Source organism: Eurypyga helias, unplaced genomic scaffold, assembly GCF_000690775.1.
Source record: "Eurypyga helias isolate BGI_N326 unplaced genomic scaffold, ASM69077v1 scaffold12139, whole genome shotgun sequence".
NCBI lineage: Eukaryota > Metazoa > Chordata > Aves > Eurypygiformes > Eurypygidae > Eurypyga > Eurypyga helias.
This window is the reverse complement of record NW_010271481.1, coordinates 19,007-45,231: the sequence shown is the minus strand read 5'-3', so window position 1 is coordinate 45,231 and position 26,225 is coordinate 19,007. Positions and strand designations below refer to the sequence as shown.

Sequence of the window (26,225 nt, the reverse complement as noted above, 5' to 3'; positions counted from 1 at the left end):
GCCGTGGGGCTGTCACCCGTGTCCGCCGGCTGCCGGCCTGGAAGGGGCACGGGGCGGGAGGCAGGCGAGGCAGCCCTGTCCTGGCGAGAAATGTTGAGTTTCTTTGTTGTGTAACGCTTCTTGTCCCAGGATTAGCGAGGGTTTGCGGTTGGGTTGGGGTTTGGGTTTTTTTTTTGCTGATTCGGTTGGTTTGGGTTTTTGTACAAATGCAGGGTAGTCATGGGTAAATTCCTCCCTTGAATAGGATGTGGGGAGAACTTTCTTGTGACTCCCCAGTTGTTGGCTGCTTCTGGTGCCCGAGGAGCTGCCGTGCCCGTCTGCTGGGCTTCGCAGCTGGAGTGGATAACGCTTCCCAGAAGCGCTGTCGATAACGTGAGAACGCGTTAAAAACAAAACTAGCTTATTGTCGTAAACCCATTTATTGCTAAAATGAGTCTGGCCAGCGGCCCGTGGTTTCATCTGCAAGCGCTGCTGCCGGTCGTTCTTCCCGTCGGCGTGATTGTGCGGAGCAGAGCCCGGGTGCAACACCTCGCTGGGGAGAGCAGGCACAAAGCCGTTGGAATTGCTCCTCTCTGCTTTGCTAGGGGGGGGTTTCTGGCCGTGTGTTGGAATGTTTGTAGTTTCTCGAAGGTTTTTTTTCCTCCCAGCTCCCTCTTAAGTTTTTCTCCCAAAAGCCTTACTTGAATTTGATTTGGAAATGATGAAGGATGCTTTATATCAGTGTATTAGTGATCCATTTTTTCCTTTATGAAAACAAGAGTTTCTCACACATTGTTTATTTTTGAACCTCCTGTTTTTTTGTTTCGGGTTTCTGTTTGGTTTGGTTTTGTTCTTAAACCAGCCCCAGCTCCAAATGACCTACCAGTAATGCTGTGCTGGGGGACTGGGCAGTGCTTTTCTGCCTTCGGCTGGTATGTATCAACGTTTGGTTCTCGGCAGCGGCGCAGGAAGTCTCACCCTCCAGACAAAGTCATAAAATCTGTTGAAGATTTGTTACTAAAACTAGACTGAGAATGTGCTAATTTGGGGTTGTCTCTGGAAGAAATAAGTCACTTCTGACAAAAATATACATAGGTTTTCAGGGCCTTATTACTTCTTCCCCCCCCCACCCCAAAAAAAAAAAAAATTGTCAAGGAATTGCAAAGGATTTCCTATGGAACTGTGAAGGGTTTCCTATGGAATTGCTAGCCTGGTATTTTGCACAGACTAATTGTAAGGAGAGATTGAAAATGGCTTCCCACGTTTGACAGATGGTTTTAAAATTTTCTTTTTCAGGTTTGCATTGATCCTGCTAACTGCAGCTATGGTGCAGAAGTATCAATCCCCCGTACGGGTGTATAAACACCCTTTTGAGTTGATTATGGCTGTAAGTACGAATTTTTTGCTGTAACCTTTTTCCTTGACAGCTCCATGTATTGCTGGGTAGTTACTGGGCTCCGTTTGATAGGTACTGTGGAACAGACAAGTCTGATATAATGTACACAATGAGAGGTGTGTGTTTTGGTGGTTTCTCCTCTACCCTGAGGGATTTTTTTTTTTTTTGTTGCATAATCTGTTCTCCCTTTCTCCCAAAGTTGAGATATAGTTCATCAATTTATTTTAAATTTCAAGCAGAGGTGGGCTCGAACATACTTCCAGGTGATTACTGGGATCAATCCATTCTAGTGTGGGAGAATGTGTCAAGTACGTTGATTAAAAGATTGTTGTGGCTGCGTTTCATCAGTAGGGAGTTTACAGAACTGGAGAGCAGAGAGGTAGCCATGAAAGCAAGGGTGAGTCTGAACGAAAGAGGAGAAAGCATTCTGCGCACTGGTAATACTTTAGGGGGAAGGAGAAAGGTGGGGTGGACAAAAAGCCTCTTCGGTGCACGGTTGGTAATTTGTGCACTAATGTTACATATAATAATTAAAAAAGAAAATAAAATCCTAAATAGGTATTTAATATTTAAGTATATTCAGCCAAAACCACAGCTGCCTGTGGCTCTTCTGAGTTACAAAGAGCAGTCAGGTCAGCCTCTACCTGATAAGAACACTAAAACTAAATAATAATCTAAATGGTAATTGTTTTGTTTCAGTTACTGAAAATACTGTGTTTAATGGTTTCAGAGGAGAGTTTTAATAGTGTTCATAGTGAAAATACTTAAATAGATAACATGGTTTGGAGTGCAGCGCTCCTTACAGAAGTGATCCTTCGCAGTTGCAGGGGAAAAAGAGGATTAGATCACTAAGGGAATACTTCAGTTTCTTTTTATCTTATTCCTGAAACTGCCTCCCGCATTACACGTGCAGGTCTTACTCTTGCAAACACCTCAAGACAGAGAGTGGGTATTTTTGTGAGTGATGAAGAATCTGAGTGTGACATGTTGAAGGTCTTTTCAGACCCTATGGCACTTACTGACAGCTAGGCTTCAGGTGGCTTCTAATTTAAATTTGATTGTGTGTGTGACTTTGGCCTTCAGTGAAGTATACTAGTTCTTGTTCTTAGATCATTTAGCCAAAATGAGTTTCTTGGACAAAATTCTCTGACTTTGCTGAACTGATGAGTTGCTGTTGAATTGAAGGCAGAAATTCTTCTGAAGTTATTTCTTCAAGGGTATTTTGAGTTAAAATGCTGACGTCAGGATTTCTCACAAGGCTTTGTTGGGTGTAATTAGAAATACTTTGGACTATTAATTATTAACTCTGAGTTCTCAAACTGTTTTGTAGCTCGGGGATGACATTTGAAGAATAATCTTTAACAAATATTAAGTCATTTCTTACATGAAAATCTCTTCTCCTCTTTGGAAAGAAAGGGGCTATACTCCATATGCAACTAGGAGAAAACAGTAGTTGAAAAATTAAAACAGTGAACTAAGAGGAGAAGAATGTCTATAAAAAGAAACAGTCAGCTGAACAGGATTCTCTCCGGGACTAGAAGTTGAGATGAGGGATAATACATCTGATTTAGTTGGTCTGTGTCAGGGCAGTGAGTTGTCAATTGTTCAGAACACGATCACTGGGGGAAGATCCTTCTCCTGCCGTGTCGCTTCTGTTATATTTCTGGTTTTTAAAGTGTAAACTTCCTGGTCATGATCTGTCAAAAACGGATGTGCAGTTTTTGAAGTATGCAGAGGAGTGCCTCCAACAGCTAAATGTTTTAAAGAATATAAACAGCATATGATAGTTTCATTCCTTTTCTTACTGTTTTCCCTTGGTTGAATAGGGATTGCATAAGTTGAAGTATTTGTGGAAGGAATATTTCTGTCAAATCTTGAGCTTACTGAAGTGGAAGTACTATGTTGTATACTCTCAACAAAAAAGTGCTATAATGTTATTTTAACTGCAGCTTTCCTGAAACGAGGAAGATATTTTGGTATGTACGAAGTCCAGCTGGACTTCAAGTTACCCAGCGAGCAACTTCAACAATGTTTTTTTTGTTTGGTTTGTTTTTTTTTTTTTGGTGTACTTCTCTTCCATATGCACCCAATGTTTGAGAGAATGTGTCCTCAAAGAGAGGTTTAAACCCAAACACCAGAGACACTCACCTGTCAGTGAAGAGCCTCTCAGAAACCTTTGGTCAGTGTGGCAGCAGCATTCTTTATGCTGAGCTGTCTAAGAAAAATCACCATTTCTAGCTTTGGTTTTGTTGAGTGGGATCTTGTCTTTGTCTTAAGGCGCTGACTACTTTTTAAATTTTTAAAGTAATTTTTAAAATTACTTGGAAAATCATCCTCCATTCCCTGAGGGTTTTGTGGAACTGAGGAGATAATTCATACTGTAGGGGAGTAACGAAGAGCACCAGTGTCAATGGAGCCAATGTGGACTGTAAAGATTTCCTGTATAATGTGTGTTCTAACTACAAATTGGAACTCATTAAGTCAAACTAATATTTAGCTTTCTGAAAGAGAAATCAGCATTAAATTCTTCTTTTCTGCAAGCAGCTGAGTGATTGCCACTTGCAGAATGGGTCATTTACAGTACGAACTTCCTCTTTGCCAACTTCTTCTTTCTTGGGTTTCAGAGAGGTACTTGAGGGAGAATAAAGTATAATCAGCATTCCATTCATGCTGCTCTACTGTATTTTGAGACAACTTTGTTCTCTCTATGAAGGGTGAGTGCAGCTATGTTAAGACAAAAAAACCAAAATTAAATTGAAAGTGGGGAGGTTTAGATTGGATATCAGGAAGAAGTTCTTCCTGGAGAGGGTGGGGAGGCACTGGCACAGGTTGCCCAGAGAAGCTGTGGATGCCCCATCCCTGGAAGTGTCCAGGGCCAGGCTGGATGAGGCTTTGAGCACCCTGGTCTAGTGGAAGGTGTCCCAGCCCATGGCAGGGGGGTTGGAACTGGATGATCTTTAAGGTCCCTTCCAACCCAAACCAGTCTGTGATTCTATGATTAATGTAAACCAAGGTTGACAAGTGTTTTGCAGACAATTATGATATAAAGACTTTTAAAATAGACACAGTTAAAAATCTTTCTTTTACTAAGTTGAATTGGTGTTGAAAATGTTTCTCTTATGCTCCTACATGAAATACATCAGGGTTCAAGACATGATTTTTGCACCTCTGTGACAATATACGTCAAGGCACAGCCCCTTCTCTCTGAAGTCTGCGAGAGCTGGTGAAGTACTGGTGTAGGGAGCTAGCTAGGAGACCCACTGCTGCATGCTCCTTGCCTTCCTTTATCAATAAAAGCAAGATGTGTAAAATCTAATATAAGCAACTTCTTCGAAGACTCCATTTTACTGGCAAGTTGTGTGGTTCCAGGTAATATCTAAGTTACTTTGAAAACAGTAAGAACTGGATGCAAATCTTTTAATGAAACTCTCTCCTGAACTTGGAAAGATTCACGAACCGTAGACTGGAAATGATGGTAATTTTGTTGACCCTGCCTAACACGGGCAGTATGATCTCCCCAGATGGCTACCAACGCTGACATGGCGACTTGGCTGCCCTGTGGCATGTCTGTCATAACCAACTTCTTGAAAATTCTCTGTGTATATGTGTATATATATATATAGGGGGAGAAAAAAACAAACAAAAAGCCCCGAACACAGCTATTCATCAGGCTTAATAGCATCTTGCCTTTTTACTCCTGTTTATGTAATGCTGGAAGCAGCTGAAATGTGGAAAAGTGACTGTTTACTTTGACTCACTTGTCAAGTTACCAAGGTTAAATATATTGGAACAAAACTGAGAAGCTGCTTTTAGAAAACTTTTAAAATTAGAGACTTTTTTCTTATATTAGCTTAATGAGGTTTACATTCAAAGTAATGTAGGTACTTTGCTGAACAAGTAGTTCTTAATGTTAAAATGCAGCTAAGAACTTGAAGCTTTCCTAACACATGTGAGGATAAAATTAACCTTGGAGAGTCACAGCTCACTCTGACATGCATTAGATAATTCCCCTGGAGTTTAATTTCCAAAGCTAATTTAAATAATGAATTATCAGCTACTATGGCATTCCAAGGGTGGGATTTTTGCACATGGAAAATAAGTAAGATTTTTCAAAGGACCACATTGAACCATTGACCCGGAGGGGCTGTGTTGTCATTTCTGGAAGCTCTGTGGGAAATGTATTGCTCTTCAGCCCAGGTAGAAAAATGTGCTGTTTACAGCCACAAATCACTTCGTTTCAGAAATAAATATGAATAGTAACGTGATTGAACACAACAAGTGTGTTCTCAACCTGTCCTGTTTAGTCAAGTTAATGGAGACTTTCAGAACATATGGCTTCTGAAAAGTAAGATTTTCAGATCTGCCTGAGACAGACTTTCCAAGGTATTTTGCAGTCTTTTGAATGCCTATGTTTCCACTTTGTTCCAGTTCCTGGCATTTGTTGGCTTCCGCTGGTGCCAAGCGACGGGGAGGTCTGTAGGTAAATAGTCATCAATGTCAGAGCTGACGGTTGTGGAAAGAACACACTTGATTTTTACTTTAAAATCAAATAGTAATTAATCTTGCACTGCTTTGAGGCTGAAAACTGTTTCCTTACAAACTATGTGTTCTCATCAGAAACTTGTAAAAAAAAATTGTTCTCACGTTTTTCCTTTGTTCTGCTAAAATAGCCAAAGTATCTGAAACGTGAATCTTAAGAATGTGTAGTGTCCTTTTGATTATATTGTAATTTTAATGGTTCAAATTTGCTGGTTTTGGACAACAGCCTGACTGGCTTTATGTGGTTTTATAGATCTGAAAAAACCCCAGTGTTTAAGGCAAATCTCCATGATTTAAAGTATCCCTAAATTACAGGAAAGTAATAAGATTGTAGCTGGCATAAATAAGCTTCAATGATAGAGTAGATTAGAAAAAAAATTATGTTGGGTTTTTTTTTTTTAGATTGACAAATCAAAGTATAATCCCTTGATCTAGATTGTAATGAGTCGCCTGATCAGGCAGTGCATCGTCTTTTCATTTTAAAGGTTATTGCTTTAAAATGTCATTTAGAAAAAATAACTATGTACCAAGTCCCACACCAGCTCATACATTCCTACGGCTTTTAGTCCTTGTAGACTCTTTTTCTCGGAAAAAATGCATTCTACACGTCATGTGAAGAGGGGCTGAGAGGCTGGTGAGACAAAGGAGGCTGTTCTCCAAGTGCTTTTGAAAGCACGAAGTAGGCTTTAAATGTATAGAGAAACAATTTATTCCCGTTCTGCGGTGCGCCTTCTCGAGGATGTGTCTTGGATGCTTAACTCCTCGGCACGGGAGCAAAGTGAGTGTCCACTCCCAGAACTGCTCAGTGGTTCTCCCTTCTGTTGTATGACTCCCAGACTCATCAGCTTGCTTCCCACCTTTGTTGAAAATTCAGGCTTATTTACTGTTGGAAATGCCTCGGTAAAACTGTGGTGGAACAGTGCCTTGTATGGGTTTTCTTATTTTTTATTAAGTGTCTGCAGTTGAACTGCTGGTTTATGTTGTCGATGGTCTCTTCTGTTAGCACACGTTGTAAGAACAAGTGAATTTTTGGCCACTTGCTTGGTCAACAAACTAAGAGTTGGGTGCTAGGGAAAAAGCAGCCCTAGCAGCCCACTTACTGTGGGATGTATGTGTTGTTCCGTGGCGTGCTGAGTATTTCCATGGCTAGCTGCTTCCTGTTTTCTGTGAGCAAACACGACCTGACTGCAGCTGACAGCTGACAGTTCTCCTGTTCGCCAAATGCTTCTAGGCAGGGTTTTTTTAACAAGTCTGTTACACTTGAAAGCCTAAACCACCACTACTGTCAAACTCTGGAAGGTGTCAGTAGGAGAAAAATACGCATTGAACAGTTCTGGTTGCTTTGTTCTGAAAGCACTCTCAGCTTTTCACCCTTTGCAGGTGTTCTGCCTCTGAGACTGGTGCACAGTGCTGCTCTAGGATCTCTTGATGTTGCCTTTGAATTAAAAATCTCGAGGTTAAACACAGGAACCTTGTAGAAAGGACGTTTTCACACGTTCTACAGAGTCCTAAAAGCCCGTGATACCACAGGTACGACCTGGGAGAGGTGTAACCTCACGGTCGTGTGGGTAGCCGTTACAAAGCACATGTAAAAGCCTTCAAAACCCTGTGGGAAAGACACGGTGTATTTTTTTTGTTCGTTCTAAACCCATGTCCAATGAGGAGCCGGAGGTTGCTTGATCAGAGCTGACGGCTGCAGGCGTAGAATGCGGTGTTTCCCTATGGTATGGCCAGTTACGTGCACCGTGAGCAATCTGGGCTTCCTGTTCCTGCAGAGCTCTGGCTGGCGGCTTACAGCAGAATGGTTGAGCTGCTGTGCGTCTAGGAAACGAGCGTGCCATGGAAGAGGGAGAGCCTGAGGGCCTGGAAGCAGCCCCTGAAGGCTTTCCATAATGCCCAGTCAGAGCCCAGATTTTGGAACATGGAATTGAGCGGTATTCATTGTGGCTTTTCGTTGCCAAGGTTGGGTTGGCTTTGCGCTTGGTTCGAATTCAGTATGTTTCTGGAAGGAGGGCGGTGATGTGATCTTAACTGTTGCTTTCTGAATATGGAATGAATCTTCTGAGAATCTGCAAGGAAATTTGTTAATTAGCTCAAGTTAAAATTAATTACAGGTTAGTCTTAAATGCTCTCTTTTCTCCCAAGTGAATTTGTCTTCCAATTTTTCGTGTAGTTTAAAAATGAGTGTGTATGTCTCTAAGCTGTTAAGCTGAATTATTAACTCTCTCATTTTTGTGATATCCTTAGGACAGGTCAGTAGCAGCTCACTTAAAATGTTAAGTAGGGCCCATTACAGGTAATTTACTAATTATGTTTTGTTACAGTCAGTTGGCATGCAGCTTATTTCACTTGTAATCCATCAGTGATGCTTGAGGTGACGATCACACCAAGAGCTCATGCTGGTGGGAGATACGATGGTGACAAGGCTGGCTTGGCATTGTTCGGACTCCACTGCAGCATGGGGCAGCGCTGCCAAAAGTACAAGCAAGCAGTGAGCCATCAAAATCTGAGATTAGGTCCCAAGGCCCTGGCTTTTCTCTGCATTGCTTCTGCTGAAGTCATCCCGATTTCTGCCCAATCCACAGAGGTTTTCAGCTTGTGGTTCATGCGCTCTCTCTTCTAAGGGTCAGGGAGACGTAACTGAGTATGTGGTTTCCCATTATAGCTAAGTCGGTGTTCCACCTCACTCTTGTCTTTGCAAGCAAGCAACAAATTCTTCAGCAAGCCAGTTTAGGGGGACAGACTGGTCAAAAGTTGTCTTGGAAAAATGGAAAATAAATACCTTGTCAGCCTGATTTCCTCACCAGGCTCACTTAAGGCAGATGAGCACCTCTGGGGGCAGGTGCTCATCTCCTCCTGTGGTGTTAGTGAGCTGATGGTGGCTGGCAACAAGAGAGCAAGTCGGCAGGGCATTTGTCAGTACATGTTGCACTGCAGGAGCCCTTGATTCCATGGGGAAATGATTAGGGATCCGCAGTTTGAAAAATGTGGAAGCCAATTGCTGTAGCAGTAAATGAAGGGTCCATTAGAAACTTGATTCAGCAGGCTGCAGGCCTGGTATTCCTTAGCAGTGCAGAGTATGTGCAAATTGTGCTTAATGGCTTGGAGTTGTGGATTCTGTGAGTTGCTTTGGCATGATGGGGAATCTGTCCTTACCTTAGAAAAACTAAAATTTAATGGAAAAGAAGTATTTTGTATGATGTCATGGGGTAGCATGAGAGCTGACTGGTTGGCTTTCTTGCTTTGTATTCATGTATTCATTCAATATTCAAATAATTCAGATTTGAATATTTTCTGTCTTAGATTCCTCTTTAGTTTTACGCTATGATAATTAGGTTTGGGGACTTGTATCAGTAGACTTGAAAAGAAAAATATCGTACAGCAGTTGAAACCTAATAGCTTTAACTGGTGACAGCAAGAGGGATCATGGGAGGGAGCAAAGAGAAGCTACTCTTTTGTATTATAAATGAATTTTTATTTAAACTGTTTTAATTCTTAATTACATATGTATGGGTTCTCAAATTAGCATTTCAAGTGTCATGGTCAGATTTATGAAGTAAAATGTCTAAATCTATGTAGGGATTTGGTTACTTGTTGGATAATTACAACTGTTTATATTTTAGGCTATTTATATTCTCAAAACTCAAGTATAGGTGGTTTTGGAATATATGCAGATCAATCTGTAACAGTAGAAAACTACATTGCAAACTTGTTAACATTTCAGCCTCTCTGTGGCTGATAACTTTCTGCCTTGCCTGCTGCTGCTATGATATTATATCATTGCTTTGAGAATAATAGATCTTGCATTGTGAAAATGAGTATTTCTGGTGATGGTTGGGATGGCAATGTGTCATTTGTATTTGTTTATGCCACAACAGAAGGGGAGCAGTTAGTTTCCTGATGAGAGCATTTCCTTCCTCGAGTGCATTGTGTCTCTACATTTAGTGTAAAATGTGAATGCCACAGACAAAAAGTCCAGTTCAGGAACATCAATCAGTGGAATCCTTTCCAGAGGACATTTTCCTGGCTATTTCATTTGGTGTGTAAATTGTACTACTTAATTTGCAGAACTCTTTGCTGTGCAATTCGTTGCCCCGTGGATAAATTCTTCATTACTGAATTCACGGCTCTATGAAATTACTTATTTCTGTTGAAGTGCTTCATGGTCTGCATGGTGCAGCACTGGTGGTGTAATGAACGGGATTTAAAGCAATTTCACTTGAACTTGTTTGTTCTGTGACTAAACTGATTCTTCCTTTTGTTTGTCTGCCTTCCTTTGTTGTAAAGGAGGGTAAAGAGGGAAGAACTGATGGTCTATGATGTGACTCATTCCGAAATAATCCACGGAGTCTTTATTTTTTTTAATTCACTCCTGAAGCTGGGCGGTATCTGTGTGTTTTACTGGGGAGCAGATTCAGCGGTGCAGGAGTTGTACCACCTTAACATGCCACTGAGGCATCTAGCAGTGGTATTTATTACCCAGCTGCTGGTATCTTAATGTGTTTGGATGCGGAGAAAAGGATTGTGTTCTCTTAATGAGAACCACAGTGCTGAATTGCACCATGACGCCTGTCTACCGAGTGTGCTTGGTATTTGGCCCTGTCCGAGGGAAGAGGGTAAGAGTGGTATAAACATCTGGTAACACTCTGGGGATATTCTTCTACCCTACAATGCTGTGTCTTGACAGCCCTTCTGGTCCAGGGCGTGCCCGTTGCCTGTAATAGCACCGCGTGTGGTTTCTTTTGTGTGCCTGTCCAATTCCTTTCCGGAGCCAAGTGAATTCTGTTGTGACACCCTCCAACAGGAGTCTGTGCCTCGTGACACGCTCTGTCAAGAGGTGTATCCTTTATTTAGAGCCTCGCTCCTTCTCGCTCAGCTTCACACCACCTGCTCCTTGTGTTGGAAGAGTCAGTAAAACTCTACTCACATCCTTGGAGGTGCTTGGCCTGTTAGATCTGTAAGACATCTCCCTCAGGTCTTAAATTATTATTTTTCATGGTGATGAGTCTTAGTCTGTTTAATAGTTTGATTCCCTATGAGGAACCACTGTGGTTCTGTACTGTTGATCTTCCCTCGATTTCTACCCTTTTTGAGGCATCTCCTGATACAGCAGACATGTAAGGTTAAGATTTTTCTTTTCAAGTGTTACATTTAACTTTAAGGCAAATTGTCTGTAGGCCCCTGACCCTATCATGCTGCATTTTACTGATGTGCCACTGACATTAGTGAAAGGTCAAGATGTAATTGATGTACTTAATACATTTTAATTGGTTTGCTTAATAGACTACAGCTGCTGTCTACCTGGAAGATATCTTGCTGGTCCAGAAGCCAAACCGAGACCTTTATGGTTGAGCCATGCAACTCATCTTGAATTCTGCCCTTTTGGCAAAGCTTGCTTTGTACGGATTATACTCTTGGTAGTGTGAAGTCACTCTTGCAAGTGCTTAGAGGCCAATTGCCTCTGGGTCAAATTAAAATCTGGTGGGTGCAGTCTGAGACAATGAAGTCAAACCTGTTTCACTGAACCTTCCTGTGATGGGGGGGTTGATCTGGATGGAGATCAGGGAGACTTTGTTCTTTGTGGTAGTACAGGTCTAACCTTTCAGACAATGGTTTAATGAGGAATTCTGAGCCTATACTGTAGCAATGCTGTAGTCATCCTTTCCGCCTCCAGTCATAAATTAGATTTTGTCTACACAGTAATAATTTTATTCAAAATACCCTAACATATTCCAGATGTTAAACATGTTTTAACTGACCTGCTTATTGAAAGTGTCAGTGATTGTAACACCAAAAAGCGACAAATACTAGTTGTAAGTCTCAAAAGCAAAACTTAAGAATGGAGCAGTGAGGAATATTTGACTATTCCAAAAATAGGTCCTCTGTGGACATGGTAGGATTGAAGCTGAATTTTAAAGTACAGCTGACTGCAGAGGCACCAGACATGCAATTTTGTTAAATGGAAAGGAATGGGGAAGCTAAATACCAAATTCTGCTTTCACTGTGGCAGTATCCTGTGCATTTGAGATGCCTGTTAGCAATGTAGGACATGGTTGTCATTGCTCGGCTTCTGTGAGGCAAGTAATGGTTATTTACAAGCAATGGTACGACAAGTTTAATGGTTTACAGTCTTTTGGATGTGTGTGTCTTAAATTTCAAAGAAATGTATGTTCCTGTATTGTATAAAGGTTTATATATTGCCATTGTTGCAGAAAAATAGGAAATGCTTGAGAATAGGTCACATTCCACAGTAATCACATGTTGGTCTCCAAGCATTTAAGCTTTCACTGGCCTGTTGCCAGCCTTTACTCTGATGCTTTTTTGGAGGTCAGCCTGTTCTCCATAGTACTTTTAACCTTGAGTCAAAACAGTCGTGTCCTGTGCAACTGGGGTTGTAAGCCAAGTTTCATATCCTAGAAACTACTAGGGCATGTTCTGTCAAAGTGTTGTGCTCAATGCTATGTGGCTTTTGGGCCAGAACTGATTTCCATCTGTCTTGCTTGGAACATGTGCGGAATGAATGCTTGTTTTCTCTGTAGAATAGTCTTGCATGTGCATTTAATATAAACAAGGTAAAGTAAAATTGCAAGTCAATCTGATAGCGCTGTTGCCACCACTAAGCCTACTAAGGTCTGTGTATACTGAATAGCACCTTAGAGCAGAACGGTTCTAAGGGCTGTCCTTGACGTTCCACCTTCTACCTAGGCCAAAGCTATGTCAGTTGGTCTTTTCCTAACCAGCAGTTTGGTATTGGTCTTCCAGTCACAAGCCAGCCTGACCTGCGTGATGGGGTTTTCCCAGCTTACTCCAAAGGGAAGGAAGATTAAAATTTTTATTTACATTCTGCATGTTTGGGTTTTCTGTCCTTAAACTTTTTTCTTGGGCACGGAGTGGTACTTTCCCAACTTCTCTCTTTTAGCTTCTCATTTTAGAGATTCGTGTCTCAGGACTGTGCAGAGGCTGCGATTGAAGTTATCCTCGCTCACTCTTCAGTGGAGTGTCACTATGCCTTGGGCTCTTCAGGGGTCTCTGGAATTCTTGAAGGGAGGTAAAGAATGAATGATCCTCTTGTGAGTGTCTGGGAGTTGATCAGGTGTAACTCTTAAATTCTTACAGTGGCTATCCATTTTCTCCACCCTGGTCATTCACTTGTTCTCTCAAGATGGACATTCAGGCTCCCACAGAATCAAATATTACACAGTTCCAGCTGTTCCAATGTATTTAAGCAAACCACAGGTTACTTCTATCTGTTTTCAAGATAATTAAACAATTAAAGTACTGTTGGAGCATGCCTGTGGTTATTAATGATCATTTTTTACAGATAAAAGATGGACTGTTAGCCCTTGTCTTCAGGTGAGACTCTTGATCCCCAAACTGTTCTGCCAGCTCAATCAGTATACTTTTACCACCACAAACTTTATTCAAGTTTCATTAAACCATTGAAGAGTTTGTTTTATCTGGAAGAACACTGTGTTTCTGCGTGTAGCAAAATGATTCTTAGGTGGTTAAGAGCCTGCCCACTTCCAGTATCACTACACGCAGCTGTATGCAATGGTCAGGCCACTAATTTAGCTAGTTTCTTCTGAAATGAAACTGCCCAGCGGCTGAATGTTATTCCTGCAGCAAGGGTATACTGTGGGGGCTGAAGTAGTGATCTGCATAGGAAAAAAAGCCAATGTCGGTGGCTCGACTGGTCACGTTCCTCAGGAGAACAGAGGCTTCTGTGTCTGGCTATTTCTTGTGCAGGAAAGCAGAAGCTCTTTGCTGGGTCTGGGAAGTTGGTTACCACAGTTGCATAACTCAGCAGTGAATTACCAGTGAAATTCCACTTATCTGGAAGGTTGCTTCATAGCCTGGTTTGAATCTCCTGCTTTATTTATAAATTATTTTAATGAAATATTGGAATATTAAAATAACTTTATTCATGTTTGAAAACACTGGATGCTGAGCCTGAGTTTCACTAGCTCTGTAGCCTACACATTTATGCTTCAATATAGAGGAAGTTTGGTTCAGACTTTCCTGTCCTCCAATAACTCCTTGTTCCTGCTTTTTGCCTTTTCACCTATCCCCATCTTGCTTTTAGTTTTGGGCAGTCTTAAACACACTTTTTTTAGTATAACTCAAATTTGTCAAGAATGCTTTATGAATATATGTTACCAAGTATTTCATAGAATCACAGACTGGTTTGAGTTGGAAGGGAGCTTAAAGATCATCCACGGGTAGGGACACCTTCCACTAGACCAGGTTGCTCCAAGCCTCATCCAGCCTGGCCTTGAACACTTCCAGGGATGGGGCATCCACAGCTTCTCTGGGCAACCTGTCCCAGTGCCTCCCCACCTTCTCCATGAGGAATTTCTTCCTGATACCTAATCTCAGTCTCCCTGCTTTCAATTTAAACCTGTTACCCCTTGTCCTGTCACTACAGGCCCTTGTAAAAAGCTTTCCTTGGATAACCTTAGAGTTTTGCTCATATTTAGTTGTAGGTGCTATCTAAATGGATGAATAAGCTGTCTGTGAAATCCTTTTGACTTCTGGTTTGTATGCTAGTAGAAAAATGAGCACTTCCTTGGTTCACTGAGAATGTAAACTAAAACGCTGAAATGTGTGTAAACTTTTTAAATTATAAATAAAAGGGATTTTTTTTTCCCCTCTAAATTGTTACTGTCATCTTGAGGTTGGGTTTGATGTCTTCTATAACTTTTAGTATCAGTAGAAGATAATTAGTTCTAAACCCTGTTAACGAATGTGATACCAATATGCATAATCTTTATCTAGTCAATGAATGAATTTCTCCAAAACATTCTCTGGTTTGGTAGAAACATTCTTTAGTAGCATTCTCATGCTACCAAAAGGCATGCTTTATACAGTGATTGACAGCTGAGATAATATCCCAAGGTGCTCACGGTTTAGGGTAACGTTTTGTGCAGTAAGGATATTTTTTTCAGTAGGACTCTTGGTACTATCCCCACGTGGTGGCCTCAAAGGAAAGAAGTTTAAGCACAAGCAAGACAAACCTATTTTTCAGATGGGCACCAGAGTTTTGGCATATGATGCGGATGGTGTGATGAGACGGCTGAAGATCTGCCTGGTTTCAGTGACTGCTTTTACAACCAACCGGGGTGATGCAGGGAACGGCGTGCTTGCTAAGCGTTCAGGCGTCACTGTGGCGTATTTGGGAGAGCATTACACCTTGGAGGGACTCAAAGGCAGTTTACCAACTGGCCTGTTAGGTAGTTATTAGGGCTGTTTAAAATGCTAAACTAGGCATTTGGAATGTACTTAAGGCCACTAGTGATCAACGCTGTAACCGTGGAAATGCTGCCTGAACTACAGAGAGGAACAGAAATGCCAATATTTGTGTGTCAGTGCCGGTGCATTCACTTGAAGGTGCTTTGAGCCGTGTTCACACATGAAAGGTCCTGTTGTCAGAAACCCAGGGTGGTATAAGCAGCACTCCAGCTGCAATCTGCTGAGCATGCAGTTTTATTTATAACACCATTTCAGTGGTGGTTCAGGTTTTTTGTGGTCGGCGGTGTGTATAAACCATTGCTATGCCTGAAACTAAACATGAATCTCTTCCTCTTACACTGCAGAGGACTTCAGATAAGTCAGTGTGAAGTAGCTGGACTGTCTGCGGAGCTGCATGGAGATCCGCGTTGATACTTGCTATTCTGTGTAATAGAGCTTTGTTCCTTGTCAAAAGCCACAGGGTCTCTGTTCTGAAAGGTTGTTTTGTTTCCCCTGTTTACATCTCGTGCATGTTCTGGGTGCCGGGGGGTAAGAGGTGTTCGGAGTGGTGGTGATTCAGAAACAAACAGAAAATTGTTTCTAAATTTTTATAGTCTTGGCTAGAATAACTTGAGTTAAAGCACAAGAACAGCTTGTGTGCTGTTTCCTGATTGCATAGAGAGTTTTAATTTTCCTAATCAAAGCTCTTCATCCAACATTATGAGGCAGCTATTGAATTTGAGTTCAGTCTGTATACTGGGTTACTCTAATGGTGGTTGGCAGTGGCCTCGTTGCTTTCGGAGGCTTTCTGTTTCAGGAATTTGCAGAATGGATGTGAAGGTCAGAAGCTTTCTCCCTGTGGTTCTAGGATGGCAGCAGCAAATTGCTGTGCCTGCTTTACATGTGGTAGGCCTGTTAATCTATTTGGTAGGACAAATATGTACTGTTTATTCTGTGGTGACATCCACAAGATGATTTTAACAGATTTTCATTAGCTGTGTTCATAACTCTCTAGGAATAGGGTATATTTAAAATGTGAAAGAAACACAACTGGATACTAACTTAGCTTGAGAGTACTATGGGATTCTCATACAGCTAGATGGAAAAATGGGTGGAACAGTTCTGCTCTCTGTCATACTAATTACTGAAATGTAAGGCTTTATATAATTAAGCTAAGGGATAAATTTAAATGTATGGGAATAAATCTTTCTTCCCATCCTCCCTTTCTCTTTCTGTGTAGATGTTTGCAAGGTGTAAGTGGGTCATTTGTGGCAGAGCAGGGTCTGAAATCCTTTTCAATGAAACCTGATTGAGTCAAGATGACCCCTTTAAACAATTGTGAGCATCAAAAGAAGACATGGGGTAGTAGATTGTGCTCTTCTGTACACCTAATAAAACTTCCATGCAGAGAACTCCTGAGTGACAGAGGAACTGTTGGTGGCAAGAATTTAACAGCCTTGGTGAATTCTGTAGGAAATGTTTTCTTGTCCGCCTCTGCTTATAAATGGTTTCATTTCCCTCAGCTCCTGGAGAATTTCTCAGGAGCTTCATTTCCATTCCACAGGAGGAGAGGTGAGCTGAGAAAGCTCAATTTACTGGTTTTGGATGTTTTTCTAGAGACAAGGATAGTGTAAACAGCAACTCATCTTAGCACTTCATACTCTTAACAACATCAAGTGGAATCCTGGTGGTGGTAGTGGGATGGTTTCTCTAGGGTCCTACGGGCTGCTTGGAGAATAGGTTAACACCTGTGGGCGTTGGAAGCACAGAAGTAGACCTGTGCAGGATCCAGTAACATCTACATGGTCATGACTGACTCAGTGTGTTAGTCTCCCTCGAATTAGTTGGGCCCTTGGTCATCTGAATACGAGGCGTAGACCTGAGTTATAAATTTGAGCACCACTTCAGTGCAGTGTTGTAAATACTGAATTATAAGAATCTGAATATCGTGCTGCAATAAATTCTTGAAGCACTGGCTATTTTTCTGCCCAGGTACTCTACCTGAAAGCTCTGCTCACCGCACTGGAAAACATCTGAGATTTGTTTTTCTCACTCTTTGAGAAATTAATTAGCTTTCAATTAGAAGTCATGGACAGAATCTGTACAGAGTAGATTCTTGTTAGCACTTGTCTCACGATTTGTATAATAATGTGTATTTGTGAGGTCTATATTAAAAAAATGAAAATACCAAAAGTAAAAAGCTATTGTAATTCAAGGGTTTGATGCATAATTTTGTAAAACAGCCCCCTTCATGAAAATTTCACACTTGCTCCATTGTTTAGAAACTTTAAAGCCACTGTGTATTTCTGCAAAGTAGAAGCAGTTTGGGTCATTTTGGGAATGCTTTGCTTTGGTAGACTGTATATGAACAGTACAGGTACTGCTTGTTCCTGGTGCTGTAAGCTCACACTCCAAATACACTAATCATCATTTAGTCAGGAAGTCCTGGGTCAGAAACAATTTATACACTTGGTGTAGTAAACAAGAATGGTTTAGTCTCTAAAAGGAGGCAGAATGCTTGTCTTGCTGATACTGATGGGTCCTATTGATTTTTCTGTGTGACTTATAAAATGGTTATTTCTTCTATCACGGGTATACTTACTAGTCATCACTAATACTTAAGAGGCCAAACTTTATCTCGAATGAGGGAATGGAGGGTGAAGGCAATATAATCTGTTCCTGAGTGCCTCATGCCACAACAGGGTAAAATGAATTTTGGACTGTAATGGAGGGTGGGTAGAAGAGGGACAAAGTAAAATAAGATCAGGATGCAGTTGCCAGCATGGTCAGGTGTGACGAGGGAGAAGGAGAGCTGTTGCACAGTCTGTTTCCTCTGTAGGTTAGGGTAAGGAGGTACTCGGTTTGCCAGGTGAATGTCAGCTCCCATCTGGAGAGGCTCGCTGGAATACGCCGCACAGCATGATGCAGCTGTCTCCTCAGAGCCATCTGCCTGGCTGTTAGATCGACTGTTCTGCCACTTCTCTGCTCTTCACACCCTTCTCCAGCACAGCTCAGTTTGTAAAGGCTGGCTTTTCCTCTTCTGTGCAGCTCTGCTATTCAGAGAGTGGAAGGGTTTTTCCCCCTTCCAAAATTAATTTATTAAAATGAAGGTATAATCGTATGTGGGGCATTGGGATTTGGTTTCTTTTTTTTAACAAAACAAGATCAAACACAGAACCTTCCTTTTTTTAATGGATGCTCCCTGCCTGTTTAATTTGCCTTGATTTTTTTTTTTTTAAAATCTTTGAAGTAGCTCTCATTCAGGGGAAGGATTATAATTTTTTAATTCAGACAAAGGGCTTCCACACAAGGTATTTACTGATGTACTTTCTCATTGCCTAAATCCAGTTCAGGAACACGTCATTATGCAAACATTGTTTGTTGACCTTGCTGTGATGGCCAGCAAGTAACCATTGGTGAATCTTGCTGGAACAGCTTTGGCGGAGCATATTGTGTTCTAGTTCTATTTTGATTTTTTTACACTTTTTTTTTGTAGAAATTGCAAGGGAAAGATTAAACTCTGACTTTATTTTTAAAAGGGAAAAAAGTGTTCTCTGCTAATATAAATAGTAAGGAAGGTCGTCTTGCATCTAATACCCACTTCTACAAATACCAGTTGTGCATTGGGTCGCCATCCCAGTACCTCAAAAATCTGACTAGTCATATTTTGAAGGCATAGACTGGGGCAAGATTTACAACCAAGTGAAAGATAAGGTTGGTTAAAGTATTAATTATTTGTCAAGTATCAGAATTGTGCATATAGAAAATTTTGGTGTCCCAGATGATATACAGCCATCCATTCATGGGTCTGAATCTGCCTCTGTTGTGCTGGGTGGGTTGTCTGTAGTCCCTGTAAGCCTTGCTTGTAGCCTTGTGTAGCTAAAGCCTTCTTGGTCTTATCCAGAGAGAGTTGTTAGTACTGAGTCACTGCCCAGCAGCGTTTGTTTCCCAGCAATAAGAAACTGACTTCTCTCTTTGTAAACGAGAACACTTAAAGTGAAAACACAGTGGAGAAGAAAAATGACGTAAGGCTGCTTTGAGCAAGGGCTGCGCGGAGAGCCGTACGCACGGGGCAAGTTAACCGCAGAGGAGCCAAGTTTGGCTGTGCTGCTTGCGGGGTGGCCGGGGCTTGGCTTGGAGCGGTGAAGGTACCCTTTTAGAGGGCTCTTCATCTTTCCAGAACTGGCTTGACCAAAATACTCCTTTCCAAAGAGCTGGCTACCCGTGTATTAAATGTTTGTTTCCAAAGCTGCAGTTCACTTTGCCTTTCCGGATGCCTGGGAATGCTGTCTTACCAAAAACCAGTACCTACAGCGCTTTGAGGTACAGCCGCTCTGACCGTCTGCTTTCTCCCACACGCCCCCCGAGCTGGTTGCTGACGTGTGAACCAACATCCATGAGATACACTGGCACCGATACGTACACGTCGCCGTAGACTAATGATTTTCAAACATATGTATGCATTATAAAGAGCATGGCAAGGAGCTATGAACAGAAGGATATGGGGGATGAGAAGGTTTTTGCTGATCTGTGAGAATTAATCCAGAATTATTTCTTACAAGTGCAGCTGCCAAGAATTTGAAACCTCTTGGTTGGCCTCCCATGAGTCAACGTTTTTCTTATTGATCTACTCCTGCTTGAGTGACCCTTCTTGTTTCTTGAGTGTTTATGAATTATTCAGAAATCCCACGCACTCAGAAGTGGACAGGAAAGCATGGCGAATGTTAGTATGCGCTTGCAGATGGGAACCCAAACATGGCTGTGTACTGCAGGCAGAAATTAAAGTCTCTATGTGGCACACAAAAAGCAGCGGGCTGTATTGGATTGCCAAGATGAATCTCCTGAGGTGCCTTTGGAGAATGTTGTGCTACTCTTGTAAGGTTACTGTTCTAGCAGTTTTGAACAGAAAACATCAAAAAAGAAATAAAACATCTTACCAGCTTGTTTCATGCAATTAAGCTATTAAAGCCTTCAATATGCTTCGTTTTCTGAACAGTGACTAAAATTCCTATTCATTTCAGCAGTTTAGAAGTTCTGTTTGGAGGGTTCAGCTACTATAAGAGTAGAGTGTAAGATTGCTTACCAGTTTTGTCAGTTCTTTTCTTTGTGTAAGCATGGAAATCAGTTCTGAAGGTGATATTTTAAAAGGATCCTGTTATGGCTGATACTAGAATCCCAAAATCTAATGGTAGCAGCAGCAAGTGGGTATGAAAAATGACTGCAATGGTTTTAAAATAGTCTCACTTTTGACTTGCTTTCATGTCTTTTAAACACAGCTGAAATACTACCAAAGACAAGAGTGAAATAAATCCTGGTATTTTGACTCTACTCTGAACATGGGTTGCTAAGGGAAGCAGTTGGAAAAGAAACTTTAAAACAGTGCTATTTTGGCTGCAATTATGCTTGTCAGTGTTCTTACTGTTAACATGCTTTAAGAGAGTTAAGGGTTTATATAATGAGCCCATTGCATTTGAAGTTCAAGCTGCTTCACCATACTGTGTTTTTCTTGATGCACAATGCCAGCTTCTAATATACTGGAGTACACAAATGTTCCAGAGCCTGTTGGGAAATTGCAAAAGTACGTTATTAGGGAACAACAGAACGGCAGGATTAAAATCACTTTTTGAAAGGTCTGTACATGTCTCAACCACACAGGCATTGCAACTTTTCATGTCAAGCCCAGCGCTGCTCTTGGAGCTTTTCAGGCTGAGCACACCTGTACCTTCTGTTACATATCAATCTCCACACACAGTATTTTTGAGAAAATGGTAAAATTAAGTATCATCCTTGCAACATCCTTCTTAGATGCATTCAGTCCTACAGCACCAGTGTTTCACTCTTGCATCGAGTCCAGCAAGATTTCTGCAGCTGCTTTGCCTTTGAGGAACTAACTGTCTTTTGTGGTGGTATCTTTGCAGTAAAATTGGAATCCTAAGAGAAAGGTGTGTAATATCTAATGACTTTATCTGTAAAGAGAGACCTATCGTACAGGATTTTATAATATACTCTGCTTTATCAGGCTGCTAAAGTAATACTGGATAATGCAGTTAAGGTATTTCCTGTCTGCAAAGCTGGACTTGAGACAGAATTTCTGATTCAAAACACCTCAGTAACGCAGCAAAATCCATTCAGTCCTATTAGATCAAGCACTGCTTTTTCTTTTTAATCTTCTCATGCTCTTTTAACAGCTCCTGTCTTGGCCATGCACGTGCTACTTTTACTCGTGTCTCAGGTTCTCCTCCCGTGCTGCATTGGGCTGTGTCAAGTGAGGTCTTTCTGTCCTGTAGTCTCTAGCAGCTTTTTCCTGGCAGTTTTGCAGTGTGAAAAGAACTGTTTGCCACGTGTGGAAGAGAGCTATGCTTAAATCAGATTGAATATTTTCATGTGGCTACGATTTAGTAGAATCACTTTTTCTTCAAACAAGGCAGTGCTGAGAAATTATATGTTACCAGAACGTGTTGGCCGTGGTACATGCAGAAATAAAACCTGCCTATTTAAGAGCCCAATAAAACTGACTGTGAACAGTTTTCAATACTCTCTGTGCATGTTCTTTAGGGAGAAAGAATCCTGTGTTGCTGTAAATCTCTTTGAAGCCTCCAAGCACTGTTGCTGTAAGCACTGAGCTTGCCAGCTTCTGACAGATAATTATTTTGTTCTCTCCCAAACGGAACACGCTCAATTCAGTCATCCCATTCAGAACAGCACACTCTCCTTAGGCATTTTTATGCTCACAGTTCGGTAAACACGAGCAGGTCATGTTGTGAGTTGCAAGTGTTCACAGGGCAAATTGGAAGCGTTTTGAGGACTAAGATGAGAAATGCATTAAAATGTGCACTGAAGGAGACTTGTGAAGGCTTGGCATACAGGAGACTACTCAAATGGGGAAAATTCATTGCAATCCAGAAGTAAAAATAGCGAGAAAAATGTTAGGTAGCTGCTTCCTTTTTTTCTCCTGTCTGTAAAAATTGTTGTGACCTAAGTTCCTCAAATAAAATTAAATGAAGCGGTCTGAACACCATAAGTACGTCTCAATTCTGCTGCTTCTGGATAGCTTTTCTGACTTTGGACAACACTTAACTGCAGTCAATATAGTTAAAATAGGGATGAATTTGGAAAGAATGCTGAGACTTTTTAGGGAGAGGGTTGAGATGTTCTTGAACGACTCTTAAAATCTAGAACCTTCTGTTCAGAACAAGAGTCTCATAGAAGAAATAAACTTCTTGTGCCATATTAATAGGACCCATCCTCCCTTTCTCTTGGAGCTGTGAAAGGTTTTTCCCCCCCCGCTTGCTGTTGTGTTAAAGCACTAATGCTCTGTCGCTTCTGTGCATGCATCTGCACCCGGACATTATTTCTGCTCTTAACCAAAGCCAGCTGCACACAGATGGAAAGTTGGAAAGAAGGAGCACGTGTACTCACTCACTGGTTGTACTTGTGGTGTGTTACAGAGGAGCTTTACGGACTCTGGATAATCATGCTGCAAAAATGGTTTAAAAGCATGCACGAGGGCAAAAAAGCTGATGGTGGTTTACAGCGTTGCACCTCTGGCACCGCAGTAACACTGCATTCAAACCGTGTCTGAACACGGGTAACAAACTAAATGGTTTTATTCTTACAAAGGGAGAATTAAGAGGCCTTTTCCAATGCCACCCTTGCATGCTTTCTGCAGCTGCTGCTTGTTTTCCTCCAGATCCTCTCCCTGTTGGTGCTGTTCTGTGCTGCAACCCAGCGAGACTCAGAGCAGCTAAAATCATCTGAAATGGCACAGTGGGTGTTTTAGTGCCTTCAAAGGATTGTTTCAAGTTCTGCCCTGATGTACTTTGTTGCTGAAGTTTTCTTTTGCACTGGGATACCTTGCAAATCCTACTTTTTTACCAAAGCCAACTGGGTTCCGATAATAGCAAAAAATGAAACAAGCAGCAGTTGGAAAGGCGGCTAAAGAGTTACTCTACTGCGATCCCCTGAGGGGAAAAAGGCAAAGAGGAGTGAAGTACACTAGTGACTACAAAAGAAAAGGTAAAAAAACCCAAGTTGTGGGTATTCTCCAGCCAGAGTGGTTCTAGAACTAAAATGCAACAGGTCTGCTAATGAGGTGACTCCATTTTCATACAATTATAGAATGGTTTGGGTTGGAGGGGACCTTAAAGATCATCCAGTTCCAACCCCCCTGCCATGGGCAGGGACACCTTCCACTAGACCAGGTTGCTCCAAGCCTCATCCAGCCTGGCCTTGGACACTTCCAGGGATGGGGCATCCACAGCTTCTCTGGGCAACCTGTCCCAGTGCCTCCCCACCCTCTCTGGGAAGAACTTCTTCCTGCTATCCAATCTAAACCTCCCCACTTTCAATTTAAACCCGTTACCCCTTGTCCTGTCACTACAGGCCCTTGTAAAAAGTCCTCCCCAGCTTCCTTGTAGCCCTTCAGGTACTGGAAGGTGCTATAAGGTCTCCCCGGAGTCTTCTCTTCTCCAGGCTGAAAAAGCCCAAATCTCTCAGGCTGTCCCCATAGGAGAGGTGCTCCAGCCCTCTGATCATCTCCATGGTCTCCATTGGACTCGCTCTAACTGGTCTATATCCTCTGATGTTGGGGGCTCCACAGCTGGATGCAGCACTCCAGGTGGGGTCTCACCAGAGCAGAGTACAGGGACAGAATCCCCTCCCTCGCCCTGCTGGCCACAGTTCTCCCAATGCAGCCCAGGATACGGTTGGCTGTATCCTGGTTCCTGCTACCTGTGTGTGTGTCAAGGATTTAAGAGATGAACACGACCATATTGACCAACCAGAATCAAAGCTATCATTAGCTCTGTGTTATCACAAAAAGTTTAACTTTTCTGAAGTGTGAACCAGCCTCATTTCATGAGAAGGACTGGCTGTACGTTGTGGAATGAATCTGTAAGCTGATAACCTGTGCAGTGGAATCGTTATGAATGCTCTGTGCGTAGGGAGCTTGAGAGATCTGTTAGCTTAAGAAACAGGCACTGAAATATTGTTATTAGACCTTTGGGAGCTGTATGGGAAACCCTCTAGGCATCTTGGTGAAACACTGATAATTAGCATGTGGGGTTTTTTAATCCAACACATAATTGTTTTGCGGTATTCTAGAACTAGAGGGTCTTATTGTCCTGTTATTGCTGACAAGAGGGTTGTAATTGTACATAATGAGCAATTTCCTCTTTGGAGGGAAGGGAGAAATAGGGTGTTTTGTGTGTGTTGTTTTAAAAATTGTTATATCTGGAAAGGGCTATATTAGGAGCATATTAATAAATGGGTTGTTCGGAACCACTCTAGCTTTTTTTAATCAGCTGTGTGAACTCCAGGAAGGCTCAATCCCTTCTACGAGAGGTATAAAGGGTGTTGAGCCTTCAAATGCTGGTGCTGGCAAAGAAGAAACCATACACACACCCTCAGGAATTGGTTGTGATGATATTTTTTCTTCTCTTTCCATCTTTACAGGCGTACGAAAGAAGGTTTCCTACATGTCCTCTGATCCCTATGTTTGTAGCCAGTGACACTGTAAACGAATACAAGAGTGAGGATGAAGCTATCCATGTGATCGAACGGCGCTGTAAGCTGGATATAGATGCACCACGGCTATTGAAAAAGGTGATCAGGTTTGAAGTGCCTGTTGTATATTTTGGATAGCCTTTCACATGAATGTCGTGTCTTAACAGAGTCTGTATTATCTTCCTCAGATTGCAGGAGTGGATTATGTCTACTTTATCCAGAAGAATTCTTTGAACAGACGGGAAAGGACTTTGCATATAGAAGCCTACAATGAAACATTCTCTAATAGAGTCATTATTAACGAACACTGCTGTTACACAGTGAGTAACAGGCTCTTGGTGGTGCTGCAGATGGAGTTAAGTCAGTGTTTAGATTTCAGGACTCATAAACAGAAGTTGGGTTGTTCTTGGCTTTCTTGTAAGAAAAAATAACCAACACACCACTGTGAGTGGTAATTGTTGTTAGTGTTAAATGTAAAACACTTGCTTGAAGAACTGAAACAAGTTTGGCACCCTCTTGCTTGAGCATCTTCTAGGAGAGCAGAACACAACACAATTTGCTGTGTTTGACAGCTCTGTTTAGGCAAATGTGTGGTTTGTAATAGCAGCGTGAGGCTTGGTGAGGCTGATGATACCCTGACAGAGCTGATAAAGGAAAGTTCAGCATAGCTTATTTGCCTTCTGCTTAGCTCAGACAAATGTTCATCAAGTCAGCTATGTTCTAACCTAATTCCTCCCATCGTTCTTGGTCTTCAGTGCACACATTTTCTGATACAAAGGAGTCTGGTGGCATGCTCACTGTTATGTTCTGGCTGTGGTTTTTTTCTGAATGGCTTAGCCAATACTCATGGGCTCATACAGCACACACGTATAGCCGTGAAACTGATGTCATTGATGTTAAAGGTCAAATCAAAGCTAGCAAATGCAACCAACTTATTTGTATTGTAGCATTCTTTTTACGTGCAGCTGATAACATTTTCTGTTGTGTACACAGCTGTAGTTAAAGGTCACTGGATGTCAAACCCACTTGATGCCATTGGATTAGTTTTTTAAATTACTGTTTCTGCAGTTATTTCCAAGGCACACTTAGAAATACTTTTCCACCTGCAATCTTTCTGTGAAAGGTCTGTTTAATCAGGTGAAATACTGTACAGAAAAGCGTGTGTGGTAAATAGGTATCAAACACAGCACTCTTCCTTGCCCTTGCTCTACTCAATCAAGAAATTAGTAGGTAAACACAAAATAAGAGTTTTAATTCAAGAATAAATTGTTTTTAAAAGTTCATTCTTATTAAAGTTGTTTTATAATTGAATTTTTGAAAGGACAAGAAGATTCTCAAATGTAATTATTATGATTTGTACTTATTTAGGCTGTACAAGCTGTTCTTCACCCCCATTACCTAATGCAGAAGTAGTGAATGAAGGGAGATTTTTTTCTGTAGTTTTCTCTTTATAAAATGTTGATACTGGTCCCAGTCAATTTTAGCATGTTGTGAGCGGGAGGGCAACTGTAAGGCATCCTGACAATTTCATGTTCAGAAATGCAGCCTTCTGTGATGTTTGTATAACCACAAATTCTGA

At 41.5% G+C, this 26,225-nt stretch overlaps 1 protein-coding gene across 1 annotated transcript in view; it reads left to right on the top strand.

Annotated features, from left to right (window-relative positions):
• The first annotated feature begins 1,303 nt into the window (after positions 1-1,303).
• The window catches only part of SEC14L1 (SEC14-like 1 (S. cerevisiae)), a 39,664-nt gene continuing 14,742 nt past the window's right edge, over positions 1,304-26,225 (top strand). Inside the window, exons 1-3 of the mRNA XM_010158839.1 lie at positions 1,304-1,366; positions 24,596-24,745; positions 24,835-24,966. Of these exons, the coding sequence (XP_010157141.1) occupies positions 1,304-1,366; positions 24,596-24,745; positions 24,835-24,966 (345 nt within the window). The remainder of the gene's footprint in view (positions 1,367-24,595; positions 24,746-24,834; positions 24,967-26,225) is intronic.